Source organism: Dermacentor andersoni, chromosome 10 (genome assembly GCF_023375885.2).
Source record: "Dermacentor andersoni chromosome 10, qqDerAnde1_hic_scaffold, whole genome shotgun sequence".
NCBI classification, from domain to species: Eukaryota; Metazoa; Arthropoda; class Arachnida; order Ixodida; family Ixodidae; genus Dermacentor; species Dermacentor andersoni.
This window is the reverse complement of record NC_092823.1, coordinates 58,947,122-58,967,734: the sequence shown is the minus strand read 5'-3', so window position 1 is coordinate 58,967,734 and position 20,613 is coordinate 58,947,122. Positions and strand designations below refer to the sequence as shown.

The window sequence follows — 20,613 nt, the reverse complement described above, 5'->3', positions numbered from 1 at the left end:
AAATCACGGATATTTCATGTGAAACGGAGTATTTGGTTCTGTGTATCGCATGTGTCGATAGGTGCCCGGTGCCATGCTCAGAAAGTGCGACGCCTTATGCCCTATGCTCCAGATGTGAAATATTCCTGGTTAAATACGGGGAAGGCGGGAGAGAGCAAGGTTAAAGCAGGACCCAACGTTTTGAGAAGTGGACTTGTCTTCTCGCCTTGAAAAAGACAAATGCCTGGTTAGTGGGATAAAAACTGTTTCATTTGCCTGCTCCTTTTGACTCAGAAAATGATTGTCATATATTCCGCCTAAATGCAGTACAAGATTTAGCTATGGTGAACTCTGGTACTGTGGGCGCAATGCTTCATTACTCTAATTCACAGGATAGAAAACACAGCATACAAACACTACAAGTTAAATTCCACTTTATTTTTGAACAGTAACTCCTTCCATAGCACATGAGTAAAAGGAATAATGGCGCCACATTGCGCATAAAGGATGTGCTTCTACATGCTTGAAATACATTCGCAGCAATTTTTTTCTTTAAAAGTGTAAGCAAATAGAGGGACCTCTACACTGCCTTTTCCGGATCGAAACAGACTAGCCTATTGTGAAGTGGGCAATCATAAATCAGAAGGTGAAAAAACAGACTAATCCAATCATGCAAGACGCAGGTCTGTGGTTGTTTCACTCAAAGTCAACAAATCGAGTTTATCGAACAGTACCCAAATGATTCTTGAGCAAGGCCAAGCATTTCGCCGAACATCCATTTCGTTGGTTGCGGATACAGTTTGCAGCTTAAACTGGTGGTGTGATACTACCCTATAAATGCACACTGAACGTGGAGTAAACAGGACTATGAAGTTGACACCTTATTCCAGTAGCTTCTCGTGGCTATCTTTAAACACAGCTAATTACTGAAGCAAGTGCTCCAAGATCTCCTCGCGTTCGTGGACTCCGGCCTCGTGGACTCCGGCCTCGTGGACTCCGGCCTCGTGGACTCCGGCCTCGTGGACTCCGGCCTCGTGGACTCCGGCCTCGTGGACTCCGGCCTCGTGGACTCCGGCCTCGTGGACTCCGGCCTCGTGGACTCCGGCCTCGTGGACTCCGGCCTCGTGGACTCCGGCCTCGTGGACTCCGGCCTCGTGGACTCCGGCCTCGTGGACTCCGGCCTCGTGGACTCCGGCCTCGTGGACTCCGGCCTCGTGGACTCCGGCCTCGTGGACTCCGGCCTCGTGGACTCCGGCCTCGTGGACTCCGGCCTCGTGGACTCCGGCCTCGTGGACTCCGGCCTCGTGGACTCCGGCCTCGTGGACTCCGGCCTCGTGGACTCCGGCCTCGTGGACTCCGGCCTCGTGGACTCCGGCCTCGTGGACTCCGGCCTCGTGGACTCCGGCCTCGTGGACTCCGGCCTCGTGGACTCCGGCCTCGTGGACTCCGGCCTCGTGGACTCCGGCCTCGTGGACTCCGGCCTCGTGGACTCCGGCCTCGTGGACTCCGGCCTCGTGGATACCAGGTGTAATACCTCGAACTGCACCCTCATTGCCAGCTTCCACGAGAACCACATTATTCCGAGCTACGTCACCTACTCGATCACCAACCTCTTCATCAACGATTTCACCGTCTTGAACTTCATGGGCTGTGGCATTTATAATAGCAAATGTGTCAGCATGGGCTGCGCCGTCTTGGCCTGCAGCTTCCGGACCGCCGGCAACAACATCGCGCACTGCTGCCGCTTCGGCCAATCTATGGTCGTGAACCTCTTGCAGGCCGCTGGCAGCTGTATCAGCCTGTGGAGCACCGGCAGGATGCCGCAGCACTTCCATCCGGTGCGTCCGTCTTGTATCTTCAATAAGTAACCACAAAGGGTGCAAGCTGAAATCGCAATCTGATACGCAATCTTTACGCAATCTGATATCGAACGAGCTCAGATAAGTTGAGATTCGCTGCACTGACTCCACGTCAAGTCTGTGGAAGCCCGCCGCCTGCGTTCGGTGGGCTTGTGTTGGCCGCTCACCTTTGAAGACTGTAGCACGTCTTAGTATGTTGTTTTTCACAGACAACCGCGCGTCTCGTACCATCCTAGTGGCCACCTCCAAAGAGCAATCTGCCGCTATCGCTACCATGTTTTTAAGCTGAGGGTGCTTTGTTGCTGCGTCTACGGCCCAAGCACTTGATTGGCCACCGAGCCACTCACTGGGTGCTAGACCACCTCCGTGAGGAGCCGCACTATGTCGTATGATGGCTGCCACTCCCATGTTGATCATCAGGAGGTTTCTCCTAAGTAGCTTCCTTATGAATGTAACAGGTTCCCAGCTCCTTAATTCGCCTACAGTCAGCTGGAATTCTGTCAAAGTGTAACATTCTGAAAGCAGATTAGGTAGCTCTTGAATGAACTTCTCCTTGTCTTGCTGTATGTTAATTTCGAGCTGTCGTAGGCTTCGGTTTGTGGCACACATGTGGTGGAAGGAGGCAAGGGTTGATTTTGTTTGAAGGAAACCATAGATCCTGACGACAGAGATATTAATGTTAAGAGCCAAGGCTCCGAGCAACACATCCCATACCTTTTCTGACGACTCGTATGAGAGCTCTACCGTCACGGCAGTCAGACTCCTGGTTTCAACAATGAGCAATGCTAAACCTATCGTTACGTCCTCCGTTATACATGCTTTTGTCTTCAATGAAAACACTTCTATATTAAGCGTCTGGTATTCCGCCATAGAGCTGAGAAGGAGATTACAGTAATCCTGGTGGCCTTCGGATATGTCGCTGAAGTCAAGCTCAATTCTACGGAACACCAGACGCTTGCACAGAAGTTCCAGGAGTTTCTGCGCTTCTGCCGCATAATAAACTTTCGATATCCAGACGTGACCTACATTGCTCGCTTCTGGTCCAAATTCTGGCGTTGCATTCCTGTCAAGAATGGGAGTGTTTTTTACGATGTAGTCTAGCACATCAAGCGAAGACACCATTTGCTCCACGGTTTCACCCGCCACTAGAAAAGAGCGCAGCTCTCCCAGTTTGAGTTCCCAGAGTGTCCTATTCCTCTTCAGTACGCGTTCCACGAGTTCAAGTGCCAAGTCGCACCTCAGATGTGCCTTGCTAAGGTCCAGCTCTCTCATTTCTGTGTTGGCTGCCAGTGCATCGCCAAGAAGCCTAATGATGTTTAGTGCGAAGCTGGAGTTGGGTAGTGTCAACACTTTTAACTTAGTATTTTCAATGGCTTTGGCGAACTTTCGGACAATGTTCATGTCTCCAATCACTTGGGGATCCACTAAATTAAGAGAAATGGTCAGGTGCCTGATGGAAGAATCTGGACTCAGGGCATCAGAAAGTCCCTCTAAAGTTGCACTTTCGGTACGGTTGTGTATATCTAGGTGAGTGAGGTGACTGGTTGATTCCATTGCACCCAAGAAATTACTCAACCCATCTTTAAGAGTAACAGCAAGCCGCTTAAGATTCGTTTTTGGTGTACCTAATCTTCTTAATGCTTCATCATGGAGAAGCAACAGCTCAATGGTTTCCATGTCTAGCCGGACATCTTCAAGCTTCTCGCTTTCTGCAATTACATCAACTAAGTCTGATATCAGCTGCAGAGAAAAAATACAGCGAAGGAAATGCAGCGTTCTCAGTGAACGATTGTTACCAATCACGGCTAGAATTTCTCTCTCATGGTCATTTTGTCTATCTAGGTGCAATCCAAAAAAATACAGCTCACGAAGAGTAGTAATGTCTTGAAACAGCGTAATGAAAGACAGTCGCTGTATATCACCAAATATCCCACGTCCCCGTGGTAGACGATGCGAGCCAACGCCTATCCGAGCGGTAACAAGTTTTCCTGCAAATGTGATCATGTCGAGGAGATTAATGTTGCCTAGGGGCTCAATAACGTGGATATGTCCCATAGAAATACTGTCTATACAGCGATGCCTCTCCATGATCCAAAAGAGGAATGTGAGAGCCTCCAGATGTTCGAAATTAGGATGAGGGACGCGTGCACATAGGCTCTGCAAAATACTTTCAAAGTGCTGGAGAGTAAGGCATTGCCGCTCGTTCTCGACCACTTCATAATTCAAGACTAGAAGGATGGAACAGATTATTTCTTGGTAGCCTAACAACCAGCACGCTACTGTATCATCGTGGGTGCAGATGGGGTTTTTAACGACGTGTGCAGGGCTAGACGAGTCACCCCCGAGTCGCTCTGCTAGGCGGTCCAATATTTCTGCAGCAGCTAGTCGATGTGGGTAATATCTGCGACAGACTTGCCACATTCGACTTGAAAATGTTCTTGCCTCAGGAAGAGGTTTCTGCAGAAAAAAAGCGAGCGAATATAAGATGAGAAGTCATAATCTCTAGAGAGATGGAAATGGTTCGTGTGCAGAATCTGCGTTTTGTTCAACATGATCTGCTTTCGTCCAGTGCTTCAACCTGTGCAGCATGTAATTATCCGCCGCTGCCATAAAATCGCGAATAGTAAACTACTAAGGAATTTTACCAAGACTGGGTAAATTACCGGTTCTGATGAAATGTAATAAAGCTGAGTAAACTTGTTTTTGAAACACTGAAGCAAAACAAAACGCTGATTCCGGCTCATCCTTTGTATTGAAGTTAGAACGTAATTGTCATGAATATTAGATTAATAAACGAATATGAGCCATCCACGCAATTGCTGCAATTGCTACAAAGCAAAGCCCTACGGTTTCCTCGATAGAAAAGCCTCGTTATGATTATTAACACAGTTATCAAGTCAGTTAGCATTGATTTACCTCTAACTGCAAGAAATGTGCTTATTTTCCGTGGGAAAATATACCATCACTGGTGCATTGAATGGATGTAAGGCGCCGATTTTTTCTCCGACACCTTAAGATTTGTTTTGTGAACCTTCGCAGAAGCACTTCAAGCGTTAATGAAAGTGACAAGTTGCCATCTTTTTAGAACTGACATTAAAACATTAAATACAAAAATTACGCACTTCGCTCCTAGTTACCAACTTTTCTGCCAACTTTCTGAATTAATAAAAAGCAAAGTTAGTCTGCAGGTTTGTTGGCATGAATACTAGCCATTGTGATACACATGGTATGCAGGAAAGCAGTCGCTTCGCAAAGGAGTTAAAGGGTAAGTTGCTTTTGTGCAGGGCACATTTGATTCACTCTTTGCGGCAGGCAACTATGTATTCCTCCACTGCCTTCTTGAGAATCACCAAGCAAGGTTCGTCAGGTCAGGAAGCATGCAGAAGCTTCCTCATACAGAATTATTGCGGAGCATAAGATAATCTGTGCAAGCAAGCTGGTCTAGTGTATGTTCAGCTGTGGCTCGCCGCCTCACATGCTTTCTGGAGTCTCGGTACCGTACTGTCATGTGGAATGTTGTACATTATTCCAACACAGCGTGATTGACTAGTCAAGCTGTGCTTGAAGTTCTGAAATCGACCGCGTTTCTTTCTGTGAGTGCAAACACAACACGAGAGGAAGGATTGCTTGTAATTGGTAAATACGCTTCCGGAGCGCTCACGCAATCGTAAGCATCTGACAGTATGATACCGAACAAAACAGCGTAGACGTCTGATTGCAAAATTCAACATCACAGAAGCTTCGTGCCCGCTTAGCTTCTGTTAAAAAACATTTTGCCGAGTCAGCCAGGGTGCTAATTTGGCGCCGTTTCATTTACGAGCTGAAATGCTATAGGCTAATTTTGACGATATACTGAGTCAAAGTTTTTTTTTGTTTCACAAAAATGTTCAAATTTGACCAATAGGTAAAATAAAGTCATCATTTCAGAGAATACATGGTATTGCTAGCCCGATAATTCCAACGATCTTGCTGAGGAACCTGTACAAAAGATGTCAATCGAATTGATAGAAAGGATAATGAAGAGCGATTGTAACCTATATCAAGCCATTTGAAAATCTCCTGAGTAATGCAAGCTTAACAATGTTCCTTAAGTCAACGTCCGAATAGCTACATAGAGCCTAGAACGCTGTTAGCGAGAGCATTAGATTACTATCATTTGTAAGCTGCGTGACATTTGAAGAGTAATTAATTTTATTGACAAATGGCTACCTATGCAAACAATGCCGAGATTTGCGAGCATTGCAAATGATAGTGTAGCACGGCATACGCTGATTTACTCTATCGAAAACAGAGGAACAATCAGGGTAAACCAACTCAAAATATTAAACCAACTACGGCAAGCCACCAATGAAACCGTATAAAACACACAGGCGCGTTCATGGTTCAACAGAGTTTCATATACATTTCTTGGTCATAGAAAGGAAATGCAGGATCAAAAGCAGGCGGCAGGGGGATATAATTTTTGCTTATATTATTGCTATCCCACGGTTCCACATTTATACTGTTTTTGCAAGTGCTAAAGCAGTAGTGACCAGACAATTAACGGTATTTCTATGTAGTTTGCTTGCGAATGCCTGGTATCCTTGAAATTAAATTCGCAGTTTTGACCACAGTTATCTCCGAAGAAGCATTGCAAGAGCCCCATGCGTGTCACGATTTAAGCTATTATCATGTTGCTAGTGTTCAGACCGTCGTTCTCAAGTTTTTCTTCCCAGAGCTTTTACCAATTTCAACAACCTCAACCTAACCGCTTCCTTACTGGCTGTTATCAGACTTTTTTCAAAGTACCGGCGTTAACAAGAACTCAAGCTATAACCTTAAATTATTGTTCAGCTTGTAATGACATGTCAAAATTACCATCTCAAATATATTTACTGTATCAGTCACATATTCAATTAACATTGAATTCTGTGCTTGCCTACCCGTTTTAAGTTATTTCTACTGCAAATAAAGAGAACTAGCGTAAGTTATTCCGCAGCAGCTAATGTATGGCTCATTGATTGAATCGACATTTCTTGCAGGTATATGTGCGCAAGGGCGATTCGCAATTTACGTGCACTGTGCATAGGGATATAACGTTAAGAGTATATGATCGAACAACGACCGTCCTACATTATCAGCAATCTAGCTTCTTACATAAATATAGGAAGTGCAACGGAGGATCGCACGTAATAGTAATGTAGAATTTCGGGGGTATACGCCTACCTGCCGTCCTAAAGTGGTACACCAAAGTGCTATAGTTAGAAATTATTTTCCTATTACCTGTCATTTGTAGTGGCGGGTACTGCTAAAAATACGTTCACTTGTTCATCGCTTAATACTTTCCAACTGCCGCGTAGCATGCAACCTTTCCGATTTATTACATGACACTGAGCATCAGGCATTCGAAGACGAGAAAGCAAAATGCAAGTTTTTGCATGGGCGGCATGCCAATATTTTATCCAGGAGATGACCACAAATGGTCAGTTGGGTATACATTCAATAAGAAAATAAGTCGGGCTTGCAGCTGCCCTTTTCCTCTTCCATTACTGTTGCGAGTAATATATCAAATACCATGAAAAGTTGCATTGCGCCGCGGAAAGCACACAGAAAAAGAAACTACGTTCACCGAACAGGACAAAAGGCGGTATAAGAAATACCAGCAGACTTGAGCAATGCTCTCGTGTTCAACAGGTTCAATATAAGAGCAGCAACTACTGTGGTGTGCCCTGTGCAGCGCGTATCAATGCGATATACCTTTCAATTCACATAGCGTGATCGGTCAATACCGCATTGCCTGCCAACACTGAATATACCATTCTCAAAATCTGTGTCGCTGAGACGATTCCCAGCTAGCCAAACGAAACGGTGACGCAATAACGCTGTATCAAGCGTCGCCAGGTCCCCTGTGCACATTACCGTGGTGGCATCAGTCAGAATCGCAATCGAGCCTAAAACACTCTAGCGCACACTTGATTTCATTGCACATTTTGTCGACGTTCGTTAAACTTTGCTGCGTTGTAACGGTATTTTTCGCACTTCCATCACGAAATCGTTTAGTATAGTAAGCTCTTCCATTGGCGTATTTGTGCGATTTGGATGCTCTTTAGGCTAGTGTCGGTATGAAGATATGGCATCGACATTTCTTGTTTGGCTACTTGAAGAATGGGCGCTTAAAGTTTAATATCTCGAATCACACTGCAATGCTAATAACATGAATAGCTGGACATCATGCTTTTTCTGGCGGAGCAATACAGTGATTGAATGAAAGTTAATTTTTTTGTGCTATGGCGACGATGGAGCTGAATTTGAGGACGCTGCCTTTCGACGGCGCATTAATTTTGATAGTGAAAGGACGTAGCATTCAGCAAACCCACTTAGAAAGTTCAGGCACCTGCCGCAGAAAATGCGAAATTACTCTGAGTTATCTGTACCAGCCACGAAGTGTTCATCTAAAACATCCCAACACGCTAGTGCAGTGGCGTGTTGTGAGTAGCTCCTTAAACACGCCCCACGTGTACAGCGACTAGCGTTCGCACTGCGCTGCTGCAGACATAGTATGGGTTGCTTTAAATGTGTGCTTTCATGAATTTCACAGTGCAACACAGCATCAGTAAGCGAAGAATTAACGCAGAATGAGATTGGCACACAGCAACGCATGCGTGTCCCCAATTGGCAGATTTCTGGCTGTATAACTGAACCTAAATCCACCAGCTCTACATTTTTTGATAAAAGCTATAGTAAGCCAACATCCAAAAACAGATTGCTTGCTTCATTACAATCATTTCACCGATGAAACAGTACATTTAAAAGCACCAAACCTTGTGAAAGTGTTTCCTCATTAGGAATTTAAGTTGTGGTGAACGCTGTAGCGAAAACACACGAAAGATTTGAAACATCCCATAATTTGACTAAGCTTTCAGCGACCTTCAGCGAAAACAAAAATAATTCTCTATGATGTGTATATGGCTTGAAGAAATTAAAATATAGTGTTTCACGTGCCAAAACATTGATCTGATTATGAGGCACGCTGTAGTGAGGGACTCCGGAAATTTGGACCACCTGGGGTTCTTTACTGTCCCCCTAAATCCAAGTACACGGGTAATTTCGCATTTCGTCCCCCCATGGAAATGCAGCCGCTGTGGCCAGGATTTGATCCCGCGACCTCGTGCTTAGCAGCCTGACACCACTGCCACTAAGCAACCATGGCGGGTTACGTAACCTGAAGTCGAAATTATTAATGCTTCTTGAAATATCTGTGATCTAATTCGATAATTCACTTAAAACGGTGCCCTGTAATCGTCACATTTTTTAAGAAAGGTAACAATATGTTCCGGGATATGCGTTCACTTACCGGCTTGATCTTGAATGGACGAATGTTTATGAGCTGGCGCAGTGATCTCCTGGCCCTATTCACTCGGTCGGCTATCACTCCGGAAAGATGGCCGCCGGAAGTAATTGGAGGTATTTCCGGGTGATGCATTTCGGGGATGAGTGATATAGGCTTCGGCCGATTTGGTGCTAAAGCGAGTGTCACGGATGGCACCGCAAAACTGAAAGTTGTATCTGTTTGTTCATCAGTAAAAGTTGATTCGTCGCTACATGGCTGAGTCTCAAGACCTTTTGAAGGCTCCGCTGGTTCAGACCTGCCACTTGTCGAACTGCATGATGCCTCAATACTTTGGGGGTCTGCTTCTTGAGGTTTGTGGAGTGGGCTGTCTGAACTAATGTCCGGTGTTAACCCTTGTTGTGTCGTTGCCATGCTGCTTGAGTCACTAAAGTTGTAGTCCATACTGTCCTCCTCCATTGTTGCCATGTTAACACCACTGGGTCCTGGTAAATATAGTGAGTCAGCACGCGCCGTTCCTGGAACGCCGCTGAACTGTGGTCCACTGCTAGATTGAACGGAGTCTGCAGGTGCTCTTTCTTCGCCGATGCTGTCAGAATCGGCAGGCTCTGCCAACATCGCATCAATTTCTGCAACTGAACTTTGAGCGCTGCCTCTCTGGCGTGGTGAAATGCATGTGACCAGCTTCCACACTTGGCCAAGGAAACTAGAATGCTCAGAGGCTACTGGGCCCGCTGATGTTCCTTGTGAAGCAGCTACCATGGCAGAGCCCTGAAAAAAAAATACAGATCATAGTGAGGTACCAGCCTACGAATCTTGAGGGCTAGCAATACATACAGCAGATGCATTACTGCAACATACAGCACACAACACTACACAACATACAGGAGATGCACTCGAGGGGCGCTGTCTTGATTACTGTGGGCCCTAATTTATCGTGCACGCCATTACACATAGTCTCTGATCTAGAAACGTTATGGCTAATTTTTCATTCATTGGCGCAATCCGTTTTACTTGGTGTTTGCTACAGGACTCCGCATACTTCACCTAACTTTTCAAGTGAGATGAACAATATTCTAAGTGATCTCGGTACTGCGCATCCGAATTCACATATATTGCTATTCGGAGCTTTCAATTATCCCGGTATCGGCTGGCGAAAGTAGCTTCCTCAGGTGCGAACCACAGAGAATTAAAGGATTTTATAGAAGTATTTTTGAATACCAACCTCACTCAGTAAGGAAACCAATGCGTGTGGCTAGGGTCAGTGGATCTTATACTAACTACGAATCCTGTGAGCTTATCACATATTACTTACCTTCAACAAATTAGTAATCACAATGTTATCCACGCCGAGTTTTCGTTCTGCCTTGAACGGTGCAAAAAACTTAAGAAAACAATCCCTTTATATGAAAAAGGTAACTATGACGCAATTAAGAACGAGCTTAGAAATTTTCCCCTTTATTTGAAGTCCACTTTTACAGCATGCCTCTCAACGAGAGCTAGGAGGTATTCAAATGCAAAATACATGACTTCACCAACAAATTCGTTCCTAAAATTACTTTCCGCGAAAACCACCAAAAGCCATGGTTCACTAAGACAATAAAAGCATTAGAAGCCAGAAAAAACGCTTTTTTTCGTACTGCTAAGTTGAGAGCCTCGTCTAATGCGTGGCAGCGGTATTATACTGCCGACAATGCCTACCTGATTGCTGTGCGAAATAAGTACAAATTTTTCAACAACTTGACAAAATAGTTAAGTGACAACCCGAGAAAATTTTGGAAGGTCATCAACCCTATCGAATCACGCGCTATCACTCTGACCGACGAATTGGAGAAACCATCGGGGGCCACGGATGCTCCATCACCTTGAACATTGCTTTTAGCACAGTTTTCACAAAAGAACCCAGCGCATCCTTGCCTATGACACCGGCTAGGACTGTCTGCTATGCTTGCTATCACAATAACTCATGATGGAATTTTACCGTGATGGAAGCTTTCTTCATCGACAGGCGTTGACGAAATCAATTCCAAGCTGTTAATGAACACCAGACATGCCATTACTGCGTATCTGTGTATTTGGTTTTCTCATTCACTCTGTAGTTCACATGCCAAATGATTGGGAAGTGGAGAAGATTGTTCCTGTCTACAAATCAGGTAACAAAGATTTACCACTAAATTACCGCCCCATATAATTAACAAATGTTCCGTGGAAAATCATGGAGCATGTCACTTATTCTCATCTCATGGCATTTGTCGATAAAAATAACTTTTTTCATCCAACGGGCCATCTTCATTCATGACTTGCATGTTAACCTCGACACCCACATACAAACTGATGCCATTTTCTTAGATTAGGCAAAAGCGTTTGATAAAATGCCGCATCAACGATTACTATTCAAACTAAATCAGTTTAGCCTGGACCACAACGTTATGATTTAGATCAAGGAATTCTTCTCTAACCGATCTCAACACGTCCTTGTTTAATAATCATACCTCTGACCCTGTTCCTGTAACATCTGGTGTACACAAAGATTCTTTTCTCGGTCCTCTCCTATTTCTAATATATATTAACGACTAGCCTCAACACTTATCTTGCCAAATCCGAAAGTTCGCTGACGACTGTAATTTACAGACCAGTTTCTAACCATTACGATGCAGCAAAACTTCAGCATGATCTAGACCGTGTCCAGGAATGGTGGGACCGGTGGCTAATGACTCTCAACCCGACTAAATATAAACTTCTTTCCATTACTTGCCAAAAGCGACCCGTTACATTCCCGCACATAATTGCTAACAAACCTATACAAGCAGTAACATCGTTCAAATACTTAGGTGTTACTTTGCCCAATTATCTCAAGGCATGCATCATCAGCAAATAGAACTCTCGGTTTTATGAAACGTCACCTTCGTAACGCGCCCCAACACGTTAAATTACTAGGCCATAAACCCGTTAGCCGTTCAAAACTAGGCTATGCGTCAGCCATATGATCCCCGCATCAAGTATGCCTCGTAGATGACCTTGAAGAGGTAAAAAATTGTGCCGGCAGATTCGTTCACCCGTCTTATTCTCACGAAGTCAGTGTTACTGCCCTCAAAGCGGAATCTGGGCTGCAAGCTTTATCCCTCCAAGCTGCAAGCTTTATCCCTATACAAGCACAGGATACTAATGCATGATCATTTGATGTGGCCCAAAGAGCTTTAGAAAATATGTTGGAGTGCGGATGCCGTCTAAAAAGTGAATCCGGACCACCGCCCCTTTACCATAGGCAAGAAGTAACATGCGAAGTGTTTTCTTCCCACTCCGTGCTGTTTGGGAAGACTAATGTAGCCGTACAGATATTGTTGAACGTCTTTTACTGTTGCTGGTTTGAGAAAGACACCCAAATGCTTTAATATATGGCACATCATGATATCAGTACGCAGCCAAAGATAAAATTTATGCAATAACTTCGAGATTTGATTGTCAAATACCCATAGCATTTGCAATAACTGACCGAAAGGACATGAGTGGGAGGGTTTTTATTGCCACTTTACCCTCACATTACATAAAATTTTGCAAAACTTCTGTGGTCTCAGCCTGGCTGGCTAGTAACGGGACCAACATTTAGACGTACCTACGTTATTGAGCAAGTGGTTACCACAGTAACAAAAGGAAAACAAAACTGAATGCAAATATTAGAGAACACATGATTCAATTATACGGATGATAACAGGAAACAAGCTCACCATTTGTCCAATCATACTACTTATCCACTCAACACGAAACGCTTCATGGCAGGCGGAAGAATTGTATGCTGCTTCACATCAATCGGTATGGCATTCCAAATGAGAGCTCCGTGAAATTCTATTAGCCTTCAAACATAGGCATTTTTGGCAGCCGGTAAATTAAGACAGGTCGCTGGAGCCCTTGTACAGCGCGCATGTAACGTAAACGTGCCTAATGAAAGAGGGTCATTATGTTGTATTATATGTATTACGTCGGCAGCACTTGATATGCTAACGGAGTCCAGCGGAAGTGCACGCGTCATTTGGAACAATTGTTTCGTGGTATCCGTCCATTTGAATATGTAATAATTGTAACATAGTGTAAGCACTTGAAATACGTTTTATATGTTCAGCCCGAAGAGATTATGCAGTTGGTCAGATAACTATGTAAATGCGAAATATAGGACATGCAAAACCATTGTGCCAAAGCATTTACGGGCTCTTTAATAACTTAAGGCAACCATACGCGATCTTCGAACATGTCTTATGTGCGATTGCCTTTTGATATCCGAGTCGAACATGAACCCTAAGTATTTAAACGAGGCTCCTGGCTGCAGTAGCGCAGTCTCTAATAGTGAGTAAAACCTATCAAAATCGAGCTGTTTCTTCCTAGAGTGAAAAACATTCTATTTAGTTTTGTTGGTAATAATGTTTAGGCGGTGTAGTTTAAACCACGAATGCACTATGTAGCTTCTCATCAATTTTTCTTCAATCTCACTTAAACTGTCGCCAACAAAGATTATTACGGTATCATCTGCGTACAATAAGCTTCAGTCAAATAAAAGGTAGGGAATAACGTGAACATACAGTAAAAAAAGAGTGGGTCCAATAACAGCCTTGTGGTAACCTAGATACTACTGACTGGGTAAACGACACAAGACCATCCATCACTACTCGTTGCTGTCGCTTAGAAAGGTAGCACTTAAGCTGGTGAATTTTACCTCGGAAACCAGTCACGAAGCTTAGGTACCAATATGTTGTTTCAGTATAAGTTTCAGCTGTCGTCGCCCTCTTACACAGTAGAAGTATAACGCAAGCTCTGGCTTCACCTTTGTAGTGGCATTACACCCGTGCTGGTACAAAACTACGGGGGCTACCACTCCAGCTTATCTCTAAATCTTCTTGGTGTGCGCTCGGACAATGGAACCAGTCTAGAGCGTCCATGCCATACCAGAGTTGTAGATCATGCTGGACACATAAAACTGCGAGTACTGCTTTGATATTGGAATCCGTCATGTAACTTCGCAAACGACAAAGAAGAAAACACAGGACAGGCGCGTACGACCGCTCCTGTCCTGTGTGCTTTCTTCTTTGTGCTTTGTGCGATTACATGATGCATTCCAATATCGACCACCAACTAGCCCGCCTCTTCCTGTAAAATACGTTACTGTATTGATATAAAAAATATGCGTATTTACGCTGCAGCATGCGCAGAGTCCGTGAAACTTTATTTGAAGTTTTAACGAAATATAGAACAGAAACTGAGATGGCAGTATGACCAATTTTAGGGCTCTTGCTCAAGCACACTGACCGCACTATTCTCATATGACCTTATATATTGCCCAAAGGGGCTTTAACGCAGAGTTAGGCTATCAGAAACATACTTATTAAATTGGGCATCCTGAACAGAACGCTCAATGCCTAGAGTGGCTTGATTTGACTGACCGGCAGAATGGCTGAAGATTTCGCCACAAATGAACAATCGCTGCATTATGAGGATTGGAAACCTGAAGATCAAATTTACCAATAAAAAAATTTGCAGCGAAATGTGCCGGGCATTATCCACAATTTGTCAGCATGTCGTCACGTCACAGTAATTGAGACGTTCGATCAGGTCGATGGGGGAAAGAGGCCGAGAAGATTGACAGTTGATAGAAATGTCTTTTTTGCATGTGGGCATTTGAAACACACGAAGAAAATCAGTATGCTTCGTCAAAAGCTAGGGTTTTATCCACCAAAAGCAACTAAGAACTGAAAACAGCACGTCTGTCATCGATGTCTGTTACTGAACGTAGTAAAAAACACAAGAAAATGATTAACTGTGCCTATAAGCGAGAATTCGCGCAGGGTGCTCAGTGACAAATAGCTGTGAAGCGCATCAAGGAGTTTGGGTGCCAAGGATCTACGCCTGCTTGCTGTCTTTCGTTACCTTGACTCACTAAAACAAGGAATGAATGTGCGTGATTGCTTATGCAAGTTCCATATTATAAGCTCAATCAGCAAGCTTAAGGAGAATTGAGGGAGAGTAAGTAGATGTAATGCGAGAAGTGGATGTTGTGCTTAGAAGCCATTAATATTCTAATGGAGTCCGGTGCGGAGAACATAACTGCGAATTGCATGTTTATTAGACTTGTAGAGAATGAAAACTGCTCTTCTAGTGTGACACTATTGAGAACACTTAGTGATCACATTAGGCAGCGGGTGGGGATGGTGGCAGGATAGTCATCAATATTGTGGGAGGGAAAAGGCAGATTTCCCAGGTGTAAACGGGTGCGTATATACCAAAGGTACAAATCACTTCGAAGCAGCACCTACAATATTCGTTGTCTTCTCGAGACACCTTCGCTCTCTTTCCCTGCAACGACACTCTACAGGCGGGGTAGCTCCTCCCGGTAGAGGTTAGAAGCATCCCTTAAAGTCGGTACGTAGGAATTGAGTTGGGCAATCTGAACAACATCGCTGCTTATGTCAAGACGCATTCAAGACTCGCCTGCCGGTGTAGTCTTGTGCGTCGTGTCACAGAGTTGGCGCAAGATCTTGTATTAACCGGAGTGATGAGAATGTGTTTCGGAGAACCCAAAACCGCGCGAAGGTGCCCAGATGCGCACAAGAGCACCAAGCGCACCACATGACGCACGTACCAGGTGCGTCAGGTGCACCAGTTTTTATAATGTAAAAGTAGTGTGGTATATAAAATTCCTTTCAAGTGTGGGCGGTGCTATATTGGTCAGACTGGCCCATGCATAAGTGTGAGGTTAAGAGAGCACTTGGCCACCATTGGCCAGCGAGCATTGGCATCCATCAGTGCTTGATAACCTCTTTATTGAACTTGACTAAGTCCTTCACCTTAACGACGCCGCTCCATGAAAGGATGGTTACATAACCATTGTTGAAGGCGGCGGCGCCACACCCTTTCCATTCGAATATATTTGCCAATTTCCCTCGCATCGGTGTGGACTTGACTAAGACTGCTGCTGGCACATCACGTGGAGCACGAACGTAAGCGTGCAAAGAAAATCATTCGCTATACAGTGCAAACGGACACTGCATTGCAGCACGGTTGTGACCGAGAAGGAAAAAGCCAGCGTAATAAATGTTGGATAGAGAAGTTCAAAGTTACTTATGCTTCAGAAAATACGGTAAGGGAAGAAATCTTGAGCAATACGGTTCAAAGTATAGCTTGCGAAGTGCCCGAGGGTGCGCCAAAATAATTGGCAGCCAATTTATTCGTTACTAAAAAAAATAAACTAAACACACACGCCAGCTAGCGTTTGTATAACGAAGAACGTCATTATACAACAATACACAATGGAACCACATTACTACAAGGCGAGCAAAAAAGAAAAAGATTAGCTTGGAGAACAAAGAAGGCGGCGAACATTTTCTATAAGCAATAACGTGGTAAAGAAATATGCGTTTGGCGTAATGCGCCATTTTATTCGCTATCGACGCGCTACCCGATGGCAACAGCTACCCCGCTGTTATAAGCGTGAGGCCCTGTGTTGCGTGCGTGCTGTCTGCAGCATAGCACGAGATAACCGGACTGCCTGCAGTAGAAGGAAAACGCATCAACCACACTGGAACTTGTCAGCGCGTGTAGGCGCATGCTAGCTTGCTTCTACGTGCTCATGCGCCTTCCGAGCCTCGCGAGACACGGTGCTTGGCATCTACAAGGGACGCGCTCAGGGGCTCGCGCCTACTCTTGACTTGAGAACTTGGCAGACATCTTATTCAGCTATTGATAGGGCTTTTAAATGCGCAATCTGGATTTGGCTAGCACCAGTCAGTCAAGCTGGTGCATCAGCAAGCCGGTCACCGCCTCGTAGCACATTTGCACTGGTGCACAAGTGTGCCTCCAAAGAGCTCCAGACCAGCCGCGAACGTCAGCCACTTATGTAGTGCCTGGGTAGATGATGTGATCCCCGTGCAGAGCCCTTTAGAGCCGTACCGCGCCATAGACAGGCTCGGACGACCCCGTTCTGCGATTGTACTCTGTCTATCTGTGTGGGGGTGAGAGGTTGCTCCAGTTGTGTGGAGACGCGAGACAGCGTGAGCAGCAATATTCGCAAGTTAGAAATGTCCGCGCTCAACGGCGCTGTAAACGCGAGGTGGGACTCAGCGGCAAGCTTGCGCGTGGTGTAGGCTTAACCGCGCACGGTGCTGTGCGGAAGCTTCGAACTGTTGCATACGCCGAAGAGCACGGTAAAGTGGCAGCAGCTTCGGCGTCAACGTCGAATCCGCGCGTCGGTAGTGCGTCCAGAAGCTACGAACACCAAGGAGGCTTTCAGGGTTGCGCAGTGCGAGTTGACAACATACGAGAAACGGCATTCGGGCTACCTTGCGAACGTCAGAAAGTAGGATGTGATGAAATGAACATTCGTACTTTGAATTAACGCCAAGTCGACGTCAAGACCGAGGTTGACCAACTAGTTCGCGGGACCCAATCACGTGGGTTATAGCGTAGGTGCTCGGTGTCAAACGGGCAGGGAAGAATGAGTAGTGTCCCCTGTCGGCAGGGACAAAGGAGCTCAGAAGAGGACCAGCCAACATACGTGGGCCTCGTTGGAAGTCAGTCTGCGTCTTAGGTTCAGCTGCTGTAGAGCTGCTGTAGGCCTGTACGCGACCTCGGGTAGCACGGAAATTGTGTAATATTCGTGGAAGGCACTCACCTCACCCGCTGGCGCAGGTACAGGGCGGGGCAGGCCTCGTCGCCGGATACGCAGATTCCTCATCAGGTCGCGCAAACGGGGTGCAATGGAAAATCTCGGCAAGAGCGAGCGCCACGACCTTGGCGCCATCGGTGGCGTTGCCGGCTGCGGTTGTTCCGCCCGGCGTTCCCTCGGCGATGCCATTCCTCCTCCTCGAGTGCCCCTCGATACTGGCGGGAGGGAGCACCGGCTTCTAGTACAGGAGGCCCGATACCGTGACTTTGCTGGCCTGCTGCCCTTGTTGGAACCAGGCGGCCGCTCGTCTTCACTGCCTCCCCTGTCTACCTTAGGTGCGCCGACATATTCCGAAATGCGAAGCGCAGTTAATCGAAGCACTTTTCGGGCTGCCGCCTCATCGCTGCCAGGGGGAGAGACGAAATGCGCTTTTCCACCAAGGTGGACCCACCACAGTTCCAGCAGGACAAGCTATTCTCGCAATGTTGCGCGCGACACCTATCGCCTTACGGGAGTGGCACGTGAACTGGTTTCATGCACTTGCGAGTGTAGCTTCTTGCATGTCATTAATAATCAGCGATGTCGGGATAGAAGGTGCAGATTTGGTGCGGCACACAGGCGTTGTCATTGCTTGTTTACCCTTTCTTTGTAGAAAATAATCTATGGTACCGATACTGCAGTATCTTATACCTTTCGGCTCTGTTCATGGGTATCTGCGCAGCCCACTGAGAAACTATCAATGAATGCGGCAAAGCTACAGTATTTCGTTGATCTTGCGGCAAGGTGCTTCATTTTCCTCAGCAACAAAGAAAAGGTGGCAGTACAAAAATTTTTACGTTTTCTAAAGAGTCGTCATAACTGCGCAATGACTACATGTTGATGCGATGTACAGAAAATCAGGCAAAGTTCTTTTTTCTTCTACATCAAAAGCCTAGAATTATCGGCTCAAACCACTGGCATAAATATAGTATTGACTGCAAATGCTGCAATTGATAACAGAAAAACTGTTGCTTCGTAATTGGTGAGTCGAGTTCGCACACTCGACCTACCGTGGGCTGGGATCATCGCGCAGAACGCCTGGCTCGCGGTCAGCTGAACAGCGAACATCGACTACCTCTCACTTCGAGTCTCGCCGTGTTAGCTCAGTGGCTATGCTGCTGGCCTGCTGAGCCTACGGTCCCGGGATCGAATCCCGGCCACGGCGGCCGCACTTCGTTGCGGGCGAAAACACCCATGTACTTAAATTTAGGTGCAGGGTAAAGCACCCCAGGTGGTCGAAACTTCCGCAGTCCTTCACTACCGCGTACCTCATAATCAGACGTGGGTTTCGGCACGTTAAAACCTATTATTTAATTGTTTTTCTTCGAGCTCGTTTCTCAGTGAGGCAATGAGCGAACGTATTATCCGGAAACCCTTTTTGGGCTTATAGGTGCGTCGGCACACCCACTATTAATTATGCTCAGAACTTTTTCGTATTTCAACACTAAATCTCGTAAACTTCGTATGTGAACGACTAAACCGACGAACAGCAATCTATTAGGGCGCAATGCCCGTTTTATCATCGAAAAACCAAGAAATTATTTTTAGCGTTCTGAGCTAATGCGTTCTAATTATCAAGCAAGCAGGTAGAGAGAAATTCTCGTTAAAGCAAAAAGAACTGATCAATGAGTACTGCGCTCTTACTGATGCTGCATATTGTACTGTTTGCTTTCCTCTTTCTGCTGATCGAATCGTAGCAAGAAGAACCTCTACATCTGCTTATCAGAGTACAGCAAAAAGAAAAACCATCCAAAAACGTGCACCTCAGTGATATAGAAGTTGCCTACTGCTGTAATTAGTGAAGTAACACCTCCGTAATTCGATGAAGTCGATTCTGCATTGGTATATTTTCGTGCGCTTCCAGTCCAGCAAGCCCGTGAAGCGGCGTTGAGGCAGGGCCTTGACGTTCCTCCGTGGGAGACCTGAGCGCGGGTCGCGTTAAACCTTGCCGGACATACAAGAAAGTTCTATCCATCCATCCATTGTTCCTTCTCGTGACCCGCCGTGGTTGCTCAGTGGCGATGGTGTTGGGCTGCTGAGCACGAGGTCGCGGGATCGAATCCCGGCCATGGCGGCTGCATTTCGATGGGGGCGAAATGCGAAAACGCCCGTGTACTTAGATTTAAGTGCCCGTTAAAGAACTCCAGGTGGTCGAAATTTCTGGAGCCCTCCACTATGGCGTGCCTCACAATCAGAAAGTGGTTTTGGCACATAAAACCCCATAATGTAATTTTGTTCTTTCTCGTGTTCTTATAAACTTTATGCCTACCTTTATTTAGCTTAAAAGGGTGATGGCTTGTGCTCGTCGGTTTTCCATGGGACTGAGTGGTGCTACGCGGCGCGGAAAAGGGATACAGAAAAACGAGGGCAAGCGTTTATTTCCAACTGAAATTTCACTGTCTGACACAAGCTTTCCAATAGAAGAAAAAAAAAAGCAGAAGAAAAAAAACAGAAAGAAAAACAGAGATGCCATCACCGCTCACTAGTCGCGCTGGTGTGTTCTGGAAGCGCCACTTCCCTTCCTGACAAGGCCAGAGAAGGCTTACTTATGCACAGGCGTTGTTCACGTGCCATGCTAGCCGATACCACAATGTGCGCGTGTGATCGTCCATGTGCGAAAAGATTACATTTGCTTTCTCGAAAAACGCGGTAACCTGGACTGTGTGCTGGGAATTGTGTACAGAACTTCCTTGAAATGCGGCGCATGCTCTCTGGGCCAAACTGGCAGGCGTTCGAATGATCGTCTGCGCGAACATGCGAAC

General features: G+C 45.8%; 1 protein-coding gene and 1 long non-coding RNA gene across 2 annotated transcripts in view; one reads left to right on the top strand and one right to left on the bottom strand.

Moving 5' to 3' along the window:
• The window catches only part of LOC129380668 (uncharacterized), a 36,011-nt gene that overhangs the window by 1,165 nt on the left and 14,233 nt on the right, over window positions 1-20,613 (top strand). The gene's annotated exons all lie outside the window — the stretch shown is intronic.
• On the bottom strand, window positions 903-18,375 carry LOC129388021 (uncharacterized). The gene is made up of 3 exons (XM_055077984.2): window positions 17,819-18,375; window positions 9,172-9,936; window positions 903-4,295 (listed from the first exon to the last, which is right to left on the bottom strand). Exons 1-3 carry the CDS (start codon window positions 17,999-18,001, stop codon window positions 903-905), a joined length of 4,341 nt encoding a protein of 1,446 aa, XP_054933959.2. The 5' UTR covers window positions 18,002-18,375.